This window comes from Ischnura elegans, chromosome 12 (assembly GCF_921293095.1).
Source record: "Ischnura elegans chromosome 12, ioIscEleg1.1, whole genome shotgun sequence".
Taxonomy (NCBI): Eukaryota; Metazoa; Arthropoda; class Insecta; order Odonata; family Coenagrionidae; genus Ischnura; species Ischnura elegans.
This window is the reverse complement of record NC_060257.1, coordinates 29,501,056-29,522,569: the sequence shown is the minus strand read 5'-3', so window position 1 is coordinate 29,522,569 and position 21,514 is coordinate 29,501,056. Positions and strand designations below refer to the sequence as shown.

Genomic DNA, 21,514 nt, shown 5'->3' with positions numbered 1-21,514 from the left:
TTTTCCTTCCGTGTTCGAAACAACTGAAACGTTTTTTCTTTCAGGTTTGCCACAAAGGTAAGTACTTTCAAAAGTAAAGTGTATTAACATTCGCAAAAGGCACTAAGAGTACACGAAACCGTAGAGCGAGCGAAGCAAATAAAAAAAACAGCATTTTTACCCATTAAAATTAAAGAAAATAAATATGCAGCCGCTTGTTAATTTTGTGCAGGGTAAAAATTATAACCTCATCTCCATTATTATTTTACATTCGCCGTACTTCACTCCAAAACGATACATTTGACCTACTTTCCCATAATAATCTCCAACTCATCTGAAGTGATATGGTTTTCAATTAAACCACAATTTAAAAATAGTAATGCAAACATTGCCGTATACATCGCCGCTACAATTTTGGGTAGGTCTCAACTTCGCTCAATACCCGAGCCACTTTTAATTCCGATTTAGCGTCGGATGTATGGCGTGCGTGTCATTATATGGGACCTTTCACCGATACGTCCAAAATCACAATTTTTTGGAAAGACCTAATACAATACCAGTTTAAAATTATCCGGGCAAGTTTCTTCATATCTGGTTAGCCGCAACATGAAGCTGCTTTAACATTGAGAATGCCAGAAAATGTTTGCAACATTAAGATATGTTACAAGAGATTTGGGATAAATTAGACTGGTAGGCTTCGATGGAAGAACTCGTCAACTTCCGTTTACACCCGACGCAAAATTTTAAGGAGACCTTATAAAATTTGGCCCTTTAAGCACGAAAAAGAGGACTACTGTTCAGATGTATACGATGATAATACCTCAAGGACTACGGCGAATCAAGTAAACAGCATGGGAAGCGTTACCCAACATGCCACAAAATAAGAGCCACTTTTAACTCCTATTTAGTTTCGACTATGTGGCGTGCGAATCGTAATATCGGCCCGTTCACCGCCACGTCCAAAATCACCTATTATTTTCTAGAAAGATCTCATACTTTATTAGTTCAAAACTTTGTGAGCTAATTTATTCATACCTGGTAATCAATAAATTTTCGATACGCAATAGAGTATTTGCACGTTTTTGGTGAGGCCTGTTAAAAATATCAGTTTGGTTTAATTAAGCAAAATTCCAACTCCTACAGTCGTACGACCATGGGCGAATTTGTTATTAACAAATAAACATTCCAAAATCAATGTTGCGCTTAAAACACTACGCCGCCATGCCAGACGGCTTGTGACGTCAATCCCCATACTCAACTGACTGCAGTTCCTCCGATCATATGCGATTGATGGAAACCTTGTTTATTGTTGTTTACGAACACTGAGGTGAATCTGACGGAATAAACCATCTGTCCTACTATAAATTATTGGTATATTTCGTACAACAATTCTTTAAGTTCGCAGCCATGAGCGAAGATAGATTAATGGCTTGTGGGACAAAATTCCGGAATGAATATTGTTTTGTTCCGATACGTGGGAGCACCCGTGTTTCTACACCGAACAAGATTTTTGTGGATGTTCCCGATAAGCCTGAACTACGACGGAAATGGTTATTGGCAGCCCGGAGGGATCTTAAGTCGATGCCATTAGTACACACAAAAGAGTTTATTATTCCATTCAGAAAGGAGAGACTAATGCGTAATACTGAAGCATATGTATGTTTGAGATGCAGTTATTCTTGTATACAAACGGCCGTGTATTCATTGATGATATACATTGCATATTTTTTCACTTCGGATGCTTACTTTCATTATGTATGCTTGATGACTATGGAAAAACATAATTGGTAACGTCAGTATTTTAAGCATTTATACTCGAAAAGCAGATATAAACAATGTTGGAGTGGAAAAGGAAAATTTAAAGAATTTACAATGCAGTAAAGAATCGTAAAGAAAATAACGTTACGGTAAATGTATAAATGGTACAAATTTGATGCATTGCAAATACCTACATGCGAGCAATTAGTAACACATTTTTACTCCTAAAATGTTATAGTTGAGGAAACACAACAACCTGCCTCCCTACATTTAAATTTTCAAATATTGACAGCATAAAAGTGCGGAAACATAGGGAAAAATAGTTTACTAGAGGTGTTAATGAATAAAAAACTATGCAAAATTACCCTTACTTGTACTTATTTATTGCTCATCATATCACAAATAGCACTACCACGCACACATTTCACGAGCTGTCTTTTTAATACTTATAATCAGTATACGCCGAATCAACTGTTTCAATGAAGAACTTGGCTCACAATAAATAAAAAACACTATTATGTAACACTAATAAAGCATAATTATCGGTTTTCCAATCACTCTGCACACCACACTAAAAGAATTTGCACTCCTTGAAATTCGTAACGATTCTTCACATCTCACTTCCCACACATCACTAACAACTTAGAATCAGTTTACGTTATTTCACGTTAACATTGCGAAGACAATTAAATGAATAGTCTGAAACAAATTACCTACTAAACCCGTTATTGTAACATCAAAAAACTTAGAATTTCACTATCACTCCTACCGTAACCAAAATATGACCAAAACAATAACGAACAAAAGCGCAACGAATATGCGTGAAATGTAAACACTGACTAAATCTCAAAATGAATTGGCAATAGGTTTAATACGTAATAAAATCAAACAGAACTTAGAAGCGAACAAACGAATGCAAATTAATACGCGTTCGATGTATCCCTAAAGCACAACTAGTCCAAATATGAAACATCCCCTTCGCAATAGTCAGATACCTTTGATCGAAATGCATACGGTTGGTTGAACCAGCATGGAAGAAATAAATTCCTCGAAGATGTTACATTCACAACTCACTTCACTCTTTACTTCATCGTCTATATGCAATCGAGTTAGAGACTTAATTGTTGGATGAAACGCTTCACGAGTCTATTTTCTCCCAACTCGGGAGAAAATGAAGTTACAGACCTTACAAAAACGAAGATAGGCCCTAGGTATACACCGATCACGAAGGAGTCAACGTCTGCGAGGTTATTTGAAGAAGCCTTAACGAAACCAGGTTCCATTTTGCAAATTTACTTGCAGAAAAATGAAGAAATATCGCGTAAAATACGTGAAATATAAGTTATTCGTCAATGCTCCCGTCTGCTTGCAACTATAATATGGGAGATGACGTCACGTAACGAATAGCCAATTACAGGTCGTTTTACCCTCCAGAATTTCGATGCTAAAACAAAGGTTATTAAAACTTAAATAATAAATTAATAACAAAACACATGGAATTTTCATTAAACATATGAGAACTTCAAACATGTATGCACTAAATGGAAAGGCTTTCATGCTTATTCCTCACCCATGCAAACACTCTATTACCAGCCTTTTCCCTTGAAAAAGCGATCGGTATCGGTTAGGAAACGCCCGGTTCAACGTAACCAAGGGGACTGCATAGAGGAGGCCCAATTCCATCCCATAGGGGGCTGACTAATGCTGTCATTTCGGTCGCACTTGCATCGGTTTTCAAAAAAGCAATGAGTGCAATGCGATCCACTTTTTTTTCCAATATTTTTCAGTATAATATTTGTAATAGCGAGGAATAGCATTGAAAGGTCATGAATTCCATAGATCACTAATTTTGTGAACCCATTAAAATGCGCGGTGGGTGACAACACATTTGGAGGCGTACTTGAGGATCCTCTTTTGTAATATTCGTGAACGCATAGTGGTGGTAAAAAAATAGAGCCACCGAGGTATTCTTTAGAAAGATGAAATTTATGCGTTTGCAAGTGTTTCTTTCTACCTGATGAGTGCATTGTAAATTTCACTACAAATCTATCAATGAGCACACAGCGTGGCCCAGAAAATAGAAGTCATCCTTTGCAAATGAAATCAACAAAGAGAAAACTGAACACTCATCGCTCGGTCGAAAGAATAGAGCCACTCAAAAAATTGGTTGAAAAACTCAAACAAATCAACAAAAAAGTTCTTATAATTCTTCAGTACTTTGTAGGAAAACCCTTATTTTTCAAAACAGTCTTAATTCTTCTCAGTGGCGTAACTATGGGTGGGGGGGGGGATGAGGGGATGTATCCCCCCACCAAAGCCTCAGAGAAATCAAAAAATTATTTGAAAATCTTGTCTGGATTCGATATATAATAACTGCACCTGCTAAAAGTTATATTTTGATGATGACAAGTTTTTTTAGAGCCGTCAACTTTCTTTTCAACGCTGTTCCATAATTTTTCAATAGGATTCAGATCAGGTGACTACAGTACAGTATATAGCCCAAAAACACTTATTAACCCGTTCAGTACCCACAAAAGCTTCAAAAACCAGACAAAATTTATCAATATGATAGAAAAGTAAACCAAATAGGGACTATCAAGAGGTAACATTAAATTATCACAGAACTTTCACAGGATATGAATGAGAGATCGCAAAGTATTGTTCAGTAAAAACCTATTGCGAAGGAAAATTTACGATGCAGAAATACATTTATCACGCTTTACGGCATTCACTCCTAGATGGACTTGAGAAGTGACACAATATTGGCGAAGTTATTTTGCGGAGTCAAGAAATGCAGCTATTTCAGCACCTCGCAATACAGCGAAGCGTGCATTAATGTGGTAAGGTCGATGGAATGCCAGACATTGCATGGGGGCAGAATGCGTTACAATAGAAGGAGCCGCCTAATCCATAACCCAGGGTGAGCCTAAGCAGCCTTAACAGGACAAGAATTTACGAATTGAAAGCGTGTGATAGCTTAGTTGAAAGAACATCACATCAAACGCTTTCGACAAGTCACTGCTGGAAATAAGCATATAGGTAGAGTACTACACACCTATGAGTTATTATAATGTTTCAATCATTCAATGAAATAACCACCCACACCATATAAATATGTATGACCGTACTTCCCATAAAAGAATTCCTTTTAAAAAGCTAATCCAACCAGAAAATGATAACAAACCACAACAGAAATATGTGTCATCAAAAACCTAGCCTCACTTCCGACAGTAAATATCATCATCATCACTGGTCAACAATCCTAAGATTGGTTTGACGCCGCTCTCCACTCAATTCTCCCATCAGCTAATCTTTTCACACCTACATAATTCTCCTCTTTCACATCCTTCTTTACCTGTTCTATGTATTTTATTCGAGGTTCTCCTTTCCCGTTCTTGCCATCAACAATCCACATGTCCCTCGACGATTGTCTTCATCGGGCCATCGTGTCTCAAGGTATGGCCCATAAGGTTATTCCGTCTTCTTGCCAAGATGTATTCAACGGTGTTCGGCGAGATGTTGTGGAACATAATGATACAATGGTAAATGAAGAGCAAACTTAGTGCATGTCCACAGTAATTTTATTTGGTACGACGCGTTTCAGCGACCTTACTTCGCTATCATCAGGTACAAAATGCCATATTTTCGTCAAGAAGTCACATATATATACAATCATGCAAATGGGAGGGGTATATTTATGAGTCGGCGGAAGTGGGAGAGGGTTTGGGGAGGGTAAAGGATGGGGGAAGGGGGTGGGGAGGTGGTTGGGATACGTAAGGATTTGGGGTTCGGCTGAAGGTTTTGAGAGGGGGGAGGGCTAACAACGGGGAATGACTCAGGAACTCAATGTCATTCAAAAGATTTTCCTTGCGTTTTCTCCTCCTGGTAATTTCCCATTGCTCGAGTGCGTCGAGCCGACGTCCTTTTCCTTCGATTTAAATTCTGTTTTTATTCCCTAGTGACGCTTAAAAAATTATTTGACAAATCATTAGATAAATTGGACCCTCTTTTAAGATCCGGCATCTATGCAATCAGCTGCGACTCATGTGATTCAACATATGTAGGACAAACTGGTCGGAATTTCAAAGTAAGGACAGCAGAGCACAAAAGATGTTTTGATAAGAAATACACCAAATCCCAGCTAGCTACTCACCTTATCAACGAGAACCATTCATGCAGTTTCCAACCTAAAATACTGGCCTTCGAAGGAAAAGGAAATCGGCTCGACGCACTCGAGCAATGGGAAATTACCAGGAGGAGAAAACGCAAGGAAAATCTTTTGAATGACATTGAGTTCCTGAGTCATTCCCCGTTGTTAGCCCTCCCCCCTCTCAAAACCTTCAACCGAACCCCAAATCCTTACGTATCCCAACCACCTCCCCACCCCCTTCCCCCATCCTTTACCCTCCCCAAACCCTCTCCCACTTCCGCCGACTCATAAATATACCCCTCCCATTTGCATGATTGTATATATATGTGACTTCTTGACGAAAATATGGCATTTTGTACCTGATGATAGCGAAGTAAGGTCGCTGAAACGCGTCGTACCAAATAAAATTACTGTGGACATGCACTAAGTTTGCTCTTCATTTACCATTCTTGCCAAGGTTCTCATGAGGCTTCCCTTCTCTCCTTCTCTTCTTAGGACTTTCTCATTACTAACTCGCTAGATCCATTTGAATCTCATCACACTTCTGTAGCACCACATTTCGAAGGCATCAATCCTTGATTTCTCCGCGGCCATGTCCATGCCTCACTCCCGTAGAGAAGCATATTTCAAACATAAGTTCAGATCAATTGATGGCACATATATTTAGTTGAATCTGTTATAATTAATAATAATAATTAATCCCCATCTGGAGAGCCTGGAGGGGACAAAAAGGTATAAAGGCATAAAACTATAGAAAGACCTGCTTTTTCCCCTCATACGGTATCAACTCATCCAAGCATTGCCGGCATTAAGAGGAAGACTAGCGATCTTACTACCGCAGCGGAAAGGTTAATCAAGAATGCATCGCCAAGATATAATTATTTTCCGCGGAAATGATCAATTTTCTCCCCCCTTCATTCTCCCACGAGGATGTGCGATCAAGCGTCACCTCGGAAAGGGTTTCCGCCACCTCCCCCTAGGCATTAATCACAAAGGAAAACTACAATATCCTACTGAACCATGTTTAAAGTCACTTCAACGTGATTTCATCCCTGTAGAGTATCCCATTCCCTTTAAGCTTGATCAGTCACGTTAATGTCAATCTTACGAGTCTTAAAATAGTTCTGTTATATTTTCAAAAAACACTTCATATTTCAACACGCTATGGTCACCATGGTAAAATATCAATTATTCGACAAAAATACCTGCCAATGACTGCTCAATTAATTCATCCATCACAATAAATATGACACGTGGTAGACGTTGATGAGTATCAAGTACGTTAATATTTCTCTGAAATGCGCATATTTTTCCTAAGCAGCAGGAGGCATTCGATTTTTTCGGTATTCAGAATTTAAAAAGTGGAAAAAATTGGAAAAAAGTGTCGTGAAGTAAGAACAGCATAATAATTGCCGGCACTTTACATGGTATCCTTTCCCTTTCAAGAAGGAATTATGTTCTGAGGAAATACAGCCTATAGTAAAATACGGCCCTGCACACTCACCTCTTTTAAAACATTATTATTATTGTTAACAGTTCACCCAACTCAAAGAAAAACTCGAAAATAGGAGGGTTGAAGTAATACACCACATTCTGGGAAACCCTCGTAAAAAAAACCGAAGTAACCATGAAATTTCATCCCAGACGAATTTCAGGCCAGAAATGTATCCTCCTAATTAACTCTTGACCGCTGGTGAAAGGGGGCCGGGAAGATTTGCATCCAGCGTTGCATAACTTATGATCACCAGACGTTTCCATCGATTTTTCAGTAAAGTCGAGAGCGTGCATCCCCTTCCTTCCAAAATATCCACGAACCTTCACGCCGGGCAGCGAGTTCATACCCACTCGAAACAATTTCAGCTCACCTCGGACTGGATTTTGATGATAAAATGAAGGGAATTTGAAATTTAACCATAAGTTCCGAATGGATTGAAAGTTGAGGCGCTGAAGATGAAGTATTGAGACTCTTCCCCAATTAAAAGTTATCCGATCAGAATTTCATTTAAAAACTTTTGAACTATGAAGTGCGAAACAAAATGCCGATTTTTTTCAAGAGAAATTTTGCCTGAATTCCTGATTAAAATAGAAAAGCAAAAAACTTCAAAGAATTCCAATAGAATTTGTGATCAAATAGTGATAAGCCAAACGTAAGGAACACAATAAATATACATCCTGCGAAAGAGTAACGTGAGAAGAGGAATCTCATGACGGTATACAAAAGGGACACAGTAAACGTGAACAAATTAAAAGTGAGTTACAATTAGTCTTATGCTATATAGGCTTGTGTTTTTAGGCTCATTTTCCTGCGTTTGACGTCCATGAGTCCCATCACATGGTTGACATTGATTATTTCAACCTGAAAGAGGCTGGTGCGATAAATAAACAAGCATTTGCTTTAATATTTCTACATATAATTATTTATTTGAATAACGGCCATAAAACGCATTTCCGTGCTATATTTATGACAATTCTATCTGAAAATCCGTATTTGTAGACAGACTCTAAGGCAGTATTTGCCTGAGCACAGTGACATGTTGATTGTACTACAACACTTTACAAGGTAGTTTTGACAAAAACCTCATATAAAGTTCTTTAAGCATAAGAATCACCTTACAAACAAAATGTAGGCACTTTGCCGTACTTCATTTTCATTTATTAGCAAAAAAATAGCGTAATTCAACACTAATCATATTAGTTACATAATATTCGCGCCGCGTCCGGCTCAGATAGCTGATAAGAGAATTAATTTACATATATAAATTGAACTGTAAAAAAATTGTGGAGTCTTATTACCCTTTTTAATTTCCATGGATGCAGTCTAAGATGACACCATTTTTTCTCAAAACGTCCAGGAAAATAATTTGTTTTGGATTGCGCGTTTGCGAACCTACCACTTCATCATACAAATCTGAGCTACGTCGATATTTAAGATATGTTTTGGTCATACAACAGGGGTAATTAGTTGAGCGCTTAGGAATTTATTTCCAAATAAGTTTATCTCGGTGTGATACATTATTTACAGATGCATCTTTATAAACTTGATGACAGCTCGTCCCAAATACATAATCATGTTTACTAACGCATAATATTAAAAAAGAAACGTAGCGCATAGCAAATTGAATTGTTGTGACACCTCACACTCTGCCAAACACTGAGTTAGCATCGGGATATCGGGTTGGTATCATTTTATACTCAGTGAACCACATTAAAGAAACCAGTGCCAATTCTAATACTTTCTTGGGACAAAAATCGAAGAGAACGTATTATTCCTTTATTAGTCACTTCTTTGAATGAGAATTTCTCTGATAGAATGCGTCAAACCAGAATCATCATCCATACACTGCGTAGGATGAGAACTGCACAAACTATAGTAAAATTAAACACTGAACTTAAATTCACGTCAGTGCACCAATAAATATTTAGGGGTCAAAAGCGTTCCTACCAAACGACGTAGTACGTCGGTTTCAGGGCCATTTTCCCAGCATCCTTTCAGGAAACTACCAATACATGTATACTCAAGGGATGTATTTCAAGAGCAAGAACCCTCATAGGGAAGGAAGGATTATTGGGCAGGGGCGTATCCTTCATCAACGTTGTTACCCTTGGAGCATCCTCTTGGGTGTTTTTCAGGAGTGAGGTTTTTTACCCTTTCTTTATCATAAATTATGTAGTATACACACTGTACATAGACTTACATTACACAGCCATAAAAGAACTGACTAAGAACAATGACAGTAGGGCATGGGTGCTCTCATGGCCATTGTCAAGATTCTAACAAGGATGAATATAACATAATATGCAGGCCCAAGACGCTCCACGAAATTGCAAAAGATCACGACATTAATCTTTGACGGAAGGAACTCAACATCTGCCGTTACTTGCGTTAGGAGTGGAAGGAAGGGTTACCAAGGATACGGAAATGCGAGAAATCTAATTATTTACGCTGGATTTGCAATAGTATTTAGTGGAACAAGTAAAGAAGGAAGTGAAAGAGAAGAAATACGTAGGTGTGAAAAGGTTAGCTGATAGGAGAACTTAGTGGAGAGCTGCGTCAAACCAATCCTAGGATTGTTGACCAGTGATGATGATACGGTTAATGATGGCGACGGTTATAAATAAATCCTCAAAATTGAAACACGCAGCTCCAATGATTCCTAGATTTGGCACGTTCGTGAAACATTATGGTATGCCTATGTTCAAGAATATTATGAATGGGATGATTCAATTGAGCGGGTTGCAAATCGTTGAAAACAAAACGTCAACCTACAACGGGGTCAATCCTACAACAATCCTATAACACTTAACACAATAGGAGACTCATATAAAATTGTCGGTCATGTCAGAGACTCAAACCGGGGTACCGAGCAAACTATAGCCACCGCATCGACCACACTGCCCTTATGAGTGAAAATTCAATCCGAACGGAAATTAGGTCAACGACGGATCAAATAAACTTCAGCAACGCCCACGCGAGAATAGCACTGTGCGCAGTGCAAAATAAGCAGGGATATGAATTCCAGGGATGGGAAAAAAAGATGCCCCAAGCGAATTTCGGTTGCCCGGGGCGACCGCCAAACTTGACATTTTCGAACGCTGGTTGGTCTCCTTGACGCGGAATCAATTTCGCACATCAGGTCAAAAGGGGGTAGGGAAACATCAACACCCCTGAATTCCCCCAAAAGAACGTAGATTGCGCCACGGTACACGCTAAACGAGAGTAGGGAAGGCAGAGGCAGGCAAAAAAAAAACTTGTGTTGTGGAGATGACTCACGTCTGTTACATGGAGACAGGCATGCGCACATGTCTCGCGATGCCACCTACGTCTTACCACCGTTTCAGACCTACGCGAAGCATATTTTTGCTCAGAAGGAAGCTGAATTACTGAAATTAATGATGATAAAACGTCTCTCCCTCCCTCAGATTCCCACGGTACATGAGAACGCTGAGAATTCCCATCACTGTTTCCTCCCGGAGTACCGTTAGATGCTTAAACCGAGATCTTGCGAACTGGGAAATGCTTACGCTTGCAATCGGGGTATCACAAAAACAGCATCGCGTCGGGCCACGACGAAATAATACGTGGAACATCACGCAAGAGAATGACACACACTCGGTTTAAAAAATCAATAGGCATGTATAAAATCCCCAGACTTGTGTCTGCAGCTATGACGACCACGATATCTCGATCACAAATGCACCACAACAAAATAGAGCATCTCGCGCAGGTGTACGCGAACACAACACATGAAATGAACGTTTTCCCTCGAATAAAGACACCAATTCTTTGATCCAAAATCTTTAAAAAAAACTTGAGTGTTCCTTCAGCTAGTACTTGACCGATGTGTGCGGTTCGAAGGATAGAAATCAAGGGTGGAAAAGATCACTGGACAGGTAGACCAACACGAAAAATGAACAGAGAACAGACATTTTTCCTGAAATGAAGGCACCAATGGATCGATCCAAATTCTTCACCAGCATTTTCTGTTATCTTTACGCGTGTAAATAAACGACGAGAGCAGTTCGACGGATAAAAACCACGGGTGAAAAAAAATAGCTCGACGTTTGCCGATGATCACAGCAGAAACTTCACCTTTTGATGTCTATCTTGTAACAGAACACGAATCAATTCTCGATTGAAAACAAAGTCAGGTCACAATTGACTAGGTAAAATGATATTCCTGCTTGCTGATCGAGAGCTACGGAAAAAATGAAGGTAATTCCGAGCCGGGGCATGGACCGCTGAAGGTGTAAGCTAATTATTCCGGCCAATAATCAAACCCCAGAATTCCGCACTGGACATTTTCACGGACCATTGCATTGCATGTCTTGTAGGTAACATAACAATGAGTCTACCTCTTGTAGAACTGTAGGTTGGGACAGCGAGACGGAGATCAGCGACTGAAATTTTTGGTGTCACAGCAGCAAAGGGATGAACACAGAAACCATTCCCATCTCCCGACGGTTAAATGACAGCTAGGATAATGGGCCGAAGTCATCGGCATATAAATTTCCCGCTGTGTACGAGCAATTTTTCGGACGAAGACACGAAACTGAACGGCTGTATTTACCTCAACTATGCACACAAAAAATCTTGAACACAAGCAGCAACTACAACTGGCGTCAATAAAAAGGGAAGTAGAAAAAAAGAGAGTTGGTACATACCTTTGTGTACAATTCCTTGGTTGTCATGTCCTACACAGGTTTCGTTCTGCACTGTGCACTGCAGAACGATAAGAAGACATTCACTTTGATATCACTGTCAGATTTTGGCGTAATCCCACTGACCCACATACGCTACCTATGATACACTACCTGAACTAAAGGTGAAGCGGCATACAGCTGACTCCATGCCCTTCTGCTCTGCGCAGGTCAATAACAACAACCAGGGTTGATTTTGAGCTGTAGTACTTATTTTCTTCCCTAATAAAGTTTTACAAACAACTACTCCAGCTCTAAATTGATTTCAGACGTTTTGAACGATATTTTATCACATAAAATTATATTTTATCGGATATTGCGATAAAAGAAAAAAATAATTTCCCTCAACATAAATCAAATGGAAACCACAATTTTGGCACAAGTAATTACTTCGCCAGCTTCAAAATTTTTTTACTAATTAATAAAATCCATTGGTAAATATTATATTTCATAGAAGGTTGACATACAAAATTTACAATTCTACTGGTTCAAGTCCTTCGATTCGGAGAAAACAAAAGAATAACGAAAATGACAGGTGGAGCGCAGTGTTCAGTGTTTATCATTTTGTGTGTTTAGAAATGTACTATTTACATCTGAGAAATTATACTTTCTAACTGTGTGTTAGATTTTATTAAAATATCTCCGGCATGGCTGACGATAAAGAACCTGAATGTGTTAAATGCAAGTCAAAGACGACATCGATATGGTCAAAATCAGAAAATGGTGAAGTTTGTAATGAGTGTATGATTGCCGATGCTGTTAAAGAAAAGGAGGCCCTTGTAAGTGTTCCTAAACCTCCTGCTCCCCCGGAGCCGAGCACTGGACCGAAATTGGCCACAAGGAAAAGCACGAGAACCACCAGAAACTACAAGACTAGGCTAAATCCATATGCCTTACCGAAACCTCCCAAAGGAAAAGGAAGAAGAATTATATTCAAGAAAAGCGTAAGGATTAATTTTTTTAGAAAAATTAAGAATTTTCATTGTTATGAAATGAAATATTCTGGAATTTTAATGAATAAATATGGTCGTTTTATGTTGCAGACAACAAAAGCACCGTCTGCAGTTGTGACAACAGTGACTTCTGATTACGTTTTTTATAAGGTATGCACGGATTGAGACAGTTTTCTTCAAGCCTCATTGTGACCTTAATCATGATATTGTCTAATTTTGTTGTTTAAAGCTACCACTGACATAGTATTGAGGTTTGTGGTCCATACCTTGATTTCCAATGGTATCTGCTTATTGACCTGATTATTCATGAATTCCTTCGGCCAAACCAGTCTGTTCTAATATCCCTGATTTAAGCATTATTTTTGTATTTACTAGCAATATGTGTATTTTTCTCAGAAATAACCTCTCAGTAGAACCAATACGGCTGGGAAGATTCCCGAATGTTTCTAGTTTTATCGTTGCTGTTTGGCTGTCTCTTGCGTATCGTTCAATTATCGTTTTTTTGTTGATGTTTTTGAATTAATAGACACACACGAATGAACAGTAAATAAATTATTCACTTGGAAGTATAACTTCCTGCAAAACGTCTTTTTGGGAATTTAATAACTTAAAAAGATAAAGGTGCAATTTAATATACGTGAGATAAATTCATATCGTCCACTACAAGGTTGAAATAACTACTCTTACTTGGCATGAAATTATCATGTCTTTCGCCTAATTGATGTTCTTTTTCAGGGAAGTTACATTCAAGTGGGAGATATTGTGTCAATGAGAGATGAGGATGGTGATATTTATTATGCACAAATTCGAGGACTACTCCAGGATCAGTATTGTGAGAAAAGTGCAGTGGTAACATGGCTCCTTCCTACGAGGGTAAGCCCACACCCAGAAAAGGGATTTGATCCTTCTACATACATCCTAGGTAAGCAACATAAAGATACAGGCTATGCATTGTGATATAGGCTACATGGAAATGTTATGCATTCTATGAAGGTATATGTGGTACATTTTAATGCAACTATGAACATTAAAATTGTCAAAATAAGCTGTACTTATAACTTTTCTTTGCTGAAGTTTTTGCTGGTCATTACAGCTGTTGATGATGCTTCTTTGGGTGTGTATCGTGTACTTTTTGAGTTTGTTGCCATTACCATATTGGGTTTTCTGTTGGAATTCCCTCAGAAAAATTGACCAGGAATGGCCACAAAATGTTGGGCAACAAACCAGTGGTGGATACGTATTGGGGATGTGCCCCCCCCCCCTGGTGGGGCCGCCCTCATTGCCGAACATTGCAGAACCACAATTGTAACTTTTTCATATCATGAGATGGCATTGTGTTGTGTTAGTGTATGATCAGTTTAAATCATACTTTCTTAAACTTTGCATTTGACTAGATAATTTTTCATTACGATAAAAGTATAGGTAGCTCAAATTACTTTATTCGCCCCCCTCCTTGAGTGTTTCCTGTACATATCCGCTACTGCAACAAACCCATTAAGTATGTGAGGCACACCCGAAGAAACATTATCAACAGCCATAGTTCAACTGCTTTTCACAAAATTTGGTGGCTCTAGTGATGATGCTATTGAAATTTTAATTTAAACTTGAAGGAAAAGTAAAGGAGGCTGTTTACAATGGTGTTTTGCAAAATTTTATGCTTGTTATCCAAAAGTTCCCCATTCTGATAAAATATTTTTTTTTTCAAATTACATGAAAGAAAGGTGGGAATTTTGAGTCATTTTCACATTATGGGTTGCCTTCTTGTTATTAATTTGGTGATATCTTCACTTTAAAAAAAATGCTAAACAGTTTCAAATGTAGCTGAGTTTGGATTGTAGCAAATTAATAACTATCCATTTTGAAGTGAGCACTTAATGTCACAACTCTTCATTGCCAGCCAACAAAAGCAGAAGTTATCAAAATGACCTTACTTATAACCAGGTAGATATTCAGTAAAGTCCAGTGAAATGCTGTTGACGATTCTGATTGATAAAAATTAACTCTGTCCAGTTTTGTCCCCTGGACAGAGATTATCCTTAAAGAAGTTTAAGATGATCTTTAACAACAAGGTTGCCTTTATGATAATGGTACCGCCTTGATGGTGATGAATATGGATTGTCTAAAAATTTTTCAGACTCGCTCATTGATGGCTGGATGACTCCTAATTTTTCTCAAATGTTATGTCACTGTTATCAACTGCTACTTTACACTTCAAGTCATTCTCATCAGAAACTGGGTGTTGCATATAGTTTGAATCAGTTTTGGATCAGATTGTGTCAGAAATGAAAAAAAATGTAGTTTTACAGTACGATAAAATTCTTTGTTGAGGCGGGCTACATGCAAGTGTAAGCAGGGTTCCCGCTCAACCGTGAAAGCCTTAAAACAGTTAATAAGCAGTGAATTTCGTCTACCTTGAGAAAAACCTGGAAATAGCCGTGAATAGAAACTTCCATATACCTAGGCCGACGACCGAAATTTATCGACAGTCATACAATTACTTAGGGCCTAAATTGTTTAGCATGTTGCCGAGTAATGTAGCAAACTCGGAAAAAAGATGGGGATTTAAATCCGCAGTTAAAAAATGGCTTATGATGTGTGAGGAAGTAGAGTTTCTACTAAGAAAGGTGGGTTAAAAAGTTTACAATAAAAGGTATATTGTATATTCTATGTATGTAATTATGCGTTTATATAAGAAAAATAAGAAAAATAGTTATCCTTGTCCAAATATTTGAAATACGTTTTGTAATAATGAATGCAATCGGCAATAGAACAAATAACTGAATACAAAGAAATTTTACTTCTCATGTGTGCTAGCACCAAACCTATGTAAAAAGTTTAAGATGGTAGCCCCAAAACTACTAAAAGGGGTACCTATATATTCCAAAATATTTAAGTATGTTCTAAAATGTAATATTTGGTTGTAAATGGAATAAATTATATATTATATATTAAAAAAAAAAAAAATTTCATCATAAAACCTTAAAAATCTCTCAAACTTACAGAAAAAGAACTAAAATTGTCAGATCAAAAGAAAAAAAAAGATATTTCAATCATGTTTCAAGGCCGAGCTACATATAGACACTGTCCACGCGTTTATCTCCACAGGTATATTCGAAGTGCAATTATTGGTGCCTTGTGCCATGACGACACATTGATCTTGAGCCTGTGATTGGAAGACCGGCACACAAAGTGTTCATTAACCCTGGGGAAAAATCAGACACTTCTTTACTTCCCTACCTCACTGCTCCCTCCATTTTGCCACTCACAACCTTAAGCTTCACCTAAATTTTGATATCGATAGGTGACGTCTTGAAAAGTAGCACTTTCATTGCTACGTTTGAATTCACGGCGCCTGTCGCGGTTGATAAATTTTTAGTTAACGTGCGGGCGGTGATTGTTACGTCATCAATATTTCTGCCTAAAATGGTTTATCAACAGACTGTGAATTTGACGATATTTAGACCGTGAAAACCTGGAAAAAAAAACGTGAATTTTATAATTTAGTTAGAGTGGGAACCCTGGTAAGTGTGATTGAGAACCTTAATCGTGTCAAGTAACCTACTTTCTTCAATACACATTCTCCGTATAAAAATAAGCCTCTGAGTTAAAATACAGTAACACAGGACTACCATAAATCAATATTAGTTGTGGAGCTTTATCATTCTCTTTTTAATTGCGAATCATAATTCTTGGTTATCAACAACTGATACTTTGTTACTTCCACAAATTATTTATAAAAATTTTCTATGACCAGTTTCCGCGGTTACACCATTATCGAATACAGATATATTTTAAATATTTTCTGTATTTGATGATGGTGTAACAGCCAAAACTGGTCATAATACAGTAAAATCTCTATGCAGTGAACCTCTTTACATCATAAACCTCCATACTTCATACCACCCCTAGGGTCCCCTCAGATTTACATGTAAATTTATGGGCAAACCTCTTCATAGTGAACCTCTATGTTGTAAAACCTCCACTTATCATACCAAGGAGACACCCCCGAGACTGCCACTAACCACCTCTGCAAATTGTACCAAGACAACTAGAGACCATTAATGCAGCCGCGATTACGTACATGGAATGACATTTTCAGCGATAAAGGTTTCACGCTTATTTTTTTCTTTTACACCTTTAATATGCTGCAATTTTCACGTTAACCATTAGTTATGGCCATTTTGTTCCGTATGAGAGTATACCTAACAGTAAATAAGAAAAAAGATATCCAACTATCCTAATCATTTTCAGTGGCTGTTGAATTAAGAGGGATCAGATCAGATTGAGAGTGTTTTCTCTCGAATCAAGGTAAAAATCACACTATAGCGCTCACTTTGTGATGTCATTAAATAATGAATATATGCTCACTAATGCATGCATGTTTATTAAAATGCATAAATATAATGGTTTAAAAGAAAGCAGTGCCTTTCATTTCCAAAGGATATGAAAAATTGGTGCAAAGCACTAAAACCTCTCTATAGTGAACCTCCACGCATCAAATTGCCCAAATTTTGGTCCCCTCCATTACGATGTAAAGAGGTTTTACTGCATGTAGCCCTTCATGATGTGATGTCATTAAATAATAAATATATGCTCACTAATGCATGCATGTTTATTAAAATGCATAAATATAATGGTTTAAAAGAAAGCAGTGCCTTTCATTTCCAAAGGATATGAAAAATTGGTGCAAAGCACTAAAACCTCTCTATAGTGAACCTCCACTCATCAAATTGCCCAAATTTTGGTCCCCTCCATTACGATGTAAAGAGGTTTTACTGTATGTAGCCCTTCCACCACATACAAGCTTCAAGTTTTCACATAATTCTTGGTTTGCGGTATTGGTAAAAGAGTACCTTTCTTTACAACAGTTTGAGTAACTAGTGGCAGTGGGTACTATTATCTGTTCATTTTATCTCTGCGGGTCAGCTTTCGTGAGATCCCGGACACTATCGGAGGGCCTCGCTGAAGGGGGAGGGGCCTCGCTGAAGGGGAAGGGGTAGTACCGAGAGAGAGAGAGCAGGAGCGACCTTAACGTTGCCAAATGTACACAGGCGCCCTAGGCACAGATATTTTGGGCCCGGCGGCGAAACAATGCATACAATGTATAGCTACTTATTTAGAGGGGATTGATGTGGAAAAATAAGGAACAGTAAGTTATAAGTTGGATTTAAATGGAAGACTCGAAGAGCACCAAGAGAACGCGCGAGATTTGGCAACACAGCTAGCAGATTCACGAAGTTGACGCGACGGAGGTCTGAGAGCGACTGAAATTCCGAAGTGCTAGGCCACGCCTACTGTCTGCTGATTGGAAGAGGGAAAGTCACGTGTAGATAAACTTTCCCTCCTCTCACCCTAACTCGGTTAAGCCACACCAGCTCACCCGCAAAGATAAAGTGAACAGACCTTAAGAAAACAGCCATTTTATGTCCCAACAAGCCCATATTTTTCTCCAAACTCAATTAACTTTAAAAATATTTGCAAGGACTATTTTTTTCTTTACCACTTTAGTGGATGCACTTGCTTTTGACCTTCTTTACTTGATCTTTTATTTGGGTTCATGTATGATAGTGATCTGAAGAGGTGAAATATTTATGGGTGAAGAACAGTAAGGATATTAAGGCGTATATGGCCTTGTAGCAGGGGCATTTTGTGGATGTACCATGCACCATGAGTCCAAGATAGGTGGTCCACGTTTGATGAAGAGAAATTTTACACAATGGAAATGACTCTTATTTTAGTTGGTGATTGGAATTGAAATTTGGTGCCAACCTTACCTGTAAAACCATTTTGAATGAAAATTAAACTTTTCTGTATAAAATATTTATTAGATCACTACCATGGTTTCAACGCACTTTGTCATCCTCTGGCATGACACGTGCCTGAGGATGACACTGTGCGTTGAAACCATGGTAGTGATCTAATAAATATTTTATGTGGGAAAGCATAGTTTAATTTTCATTCAATTCGAATGAATTCCATGAAGTAACGCCTCAAACCACCAATTGCAAAACCAGCTCTATATGTCTTAAACTAAAATTTAAGGAGACCAAGGTTATCTAACAGACATACCTGGCATATTCCCTCTGGATTTTCCATTCAGGGGCAGGAATTTCATGGCAACATTTCCCTGTCTTTCTCCTTTTGAAGTTACTTCTTCCTCCTCAAACATGTGCTCCGCCATCTTCTAAGCATACAGGTGTATTTCAAGGAGGCTAAAGGAGGCATAATGGAAAACAACGGATAAACATTGATAATATTGAGAGAAGGGCAGTTGAAGAAAAGTAATTAATTTCTCAAACAAATGGAAAGCAAAGTATTCTACATGTCATGAAAGGGGAAGATTTTCTTGTGAATAAATTGATTTTTAAATTGTATTTTAGTTGTTGCTTGCATAATTCTCTCAGACATGAGAAATTGTGAGTGACATATGACATTTTTACTTTCAAGAAAAATCATTTGAAGGGTGTAATACCTGCGGGTGCAAATCAAAAAGTAAACGCTATCAATCAATTTTACTTTTACTGAGTGATGTCCTCCAGTGCAGTCCAGGAAATAATAAGGAAATCAACCATCCAAAAAAAATATGAGTTGGCAAAGGATATTTTACCACAAATATGTAATAGTTTTTATGTGGAATTGAAGCACTCTGATGTTTATTATGGATTAACTCCTTCTAAAGCCAGTAACATCTAAGTTTGCTGTCATTTTCCATCTTTATTATTCTTCATAATTTTGCGATTATTAATACATACATAGCTAGCTATGAACTTATGATGTCTAAAAATATGTATAGTTAAGAAACATTATTCTGGAATTTCCCTATGCCAGTCTATATTAATGGGTAAAATTTTTATAAAGAAATTTTTTGGAGCATTTCTTACCATGAATGCACGTAATTTAAACACTTTCAAATCTAATCGTGATTTCAGAATGTTACTGTCATCTTAATTAGGAAGCGGTTTGGTTTTCATGAAGTGGCACTGTATCATCGTGGCTAAATATAGTATTATACTTATAGCACATATATCTAATTCTTCCCTTTTTTCCTATCAGGTCCTGAAGAAGATATTCCTAGGAAATTAAATTGCATGGAGTTCATCATGCATGCACCATCAGAGTATTTCAAAGCGAAAAATTCCCCTTATCCAACTGTCAACAGTCGAGGAGAAGGGTGTTTCATATGGACCAGATTACCAATTTATGACAGGAAGACAGAAAAGGAGGGAGAACAGGCCAGCTAAAACTCACTCTTTCCTATTATGTGTGTTAAAGTGTGAAGTGAATGCTAAAAACTGTTATCCACATCCATGAATCAGGTGAAAGACTCCATTATCTTGAACTCAATTTTCATCTTGAGTTTCTCACCTGGGAGTACGAGCTCTGACAGCTTAAGGCTTCAGTATTAGCTATGGAATTGGATCACATATATTTTTGGATATCTTGTAATTAATTTATTTCAGTATTTGTTCCCTGCCCATGTTTTTTGCCTTTTTCAAGAAATAAATATCACTGCCTAGCTGACCGTTTTATCTTTATTTAACTGAAGTCCTGTTTTCATATTCATCACAGATAAAGGCATTCAGATTTTGCTTGAACTTAAAAAGCATTGTAAAACCATTAACCCTTTCGAGACGGCGGAGTTTTCGTCTTAGCATGACTGCTGTACTGAGCCCCAAGAGACTCTTCTTTCTCGTGATGCAGAGCATTTTTGGAGGACATTTGTTAAGAAGGGTCTCGCTGAACCTTTTTCGTCCCCTCCACGCTGGGATTCCACATTATCTCGTACTTGGAGAGTAGTTGTGCTCCCTCCTTTCCGGGTTTACGACCATACCTGCGGCATTGGTTCGCGGTCAACTTATGTATTGCTTATATGTATTTAGCAAATGGATAATTGTTGCTTGCACGTAAATGGCAGACTTTGAATTGAATTCCTCATTTTTTTCTGAGCATTGTCAAATTTTAAAGGAAGTTCTAAGGTCAATATTAACGCATTTAATGCAGCAACGATTTCCATGTTGATTTTTATACATAACTCGAGATATAAGTTAATATTTATCGTAGAATTTCGTTTAAAAATTGTAAACGCAGCTAAAAAGACAAATAATTCAATTCTTAGTTTATTTTTTATGAGAAGTGAACTATTTATAAATATTTATTTCGAAAACTGACTGGATAAACAATTGTACGACCGCTGTCCCTTACCGCTAAGAGGGGTTATAAAAGACGAGGGGTCCGGGTACCTGCTCCCAGATTCCGAGGGTAAATCCTAAACCCCGCAGGGTTGGGTCCCGAGACAAAGACGACGTAAACCGGCGACCGTCCTAAAAGGGGGAGAGCTGTAAAACGTATATATACGGCTTTCATTGTCCTGGCCAGGAAAATCTCACACGTAAATATACGCCCGTCGTCTCCCGGGTCAGGAAACGTCCACACGTATATATACGTGTATAGTAGGGAAAAGGTTAAAATGTAAACA

The 21,514-nt window shown here is 38.0% G+C and overlaps 2 protein-coding genes across 2 annotated transcripts in view; one reads left to right on the top strand and one right to left on the bottom strand.

The window, feature by feature from the left end:
* The window catches only part of LOC124169801 (unconventional myosin-Va), a 199,078-nt gene extending 186,898 nt beyond the window's left edge, over window positions 1-12,180 (bottom strand). The window contains exon 1 of the mRNA XM_046548560.1: window positions 12,050-12,180. Coding sequence (XP_046404516.1) covers window positions 12,050-12,076 — 27 coding nt within the window. The 5' untranslated portion in view covers window positions 12,077-12,180. The remainder of the gene's footprint in view (window positions 1-12,049) is intronic.
* Window positions 12,181-12,614: 434 nt separating this feature from the next.
* LOC124169563 (GATA zinc finger domain-containing protein 1) lies at window positions 12,615-20,534 on the top strand. The gene is made up of 4 exons (XM_046548203.1): window positions 12,615-13,029; window positions 13,129-13,188; window positions 13,774-13,960; window positions 20,092-20,534. Exons 1-4 carry the CDS (start codon window positions 12,733-12,735, stop codon window positions 20,277-20,279), a joined length of 732 nt encoding a protein of 243 aa, XP_046404159.1. The 5' UTR covers window positions 12,615-12,732; the 3' UTR covers window positions 20,280-20,534.
* Window positions 20,535-21,514: the final 980 nt, after the last annotated feature.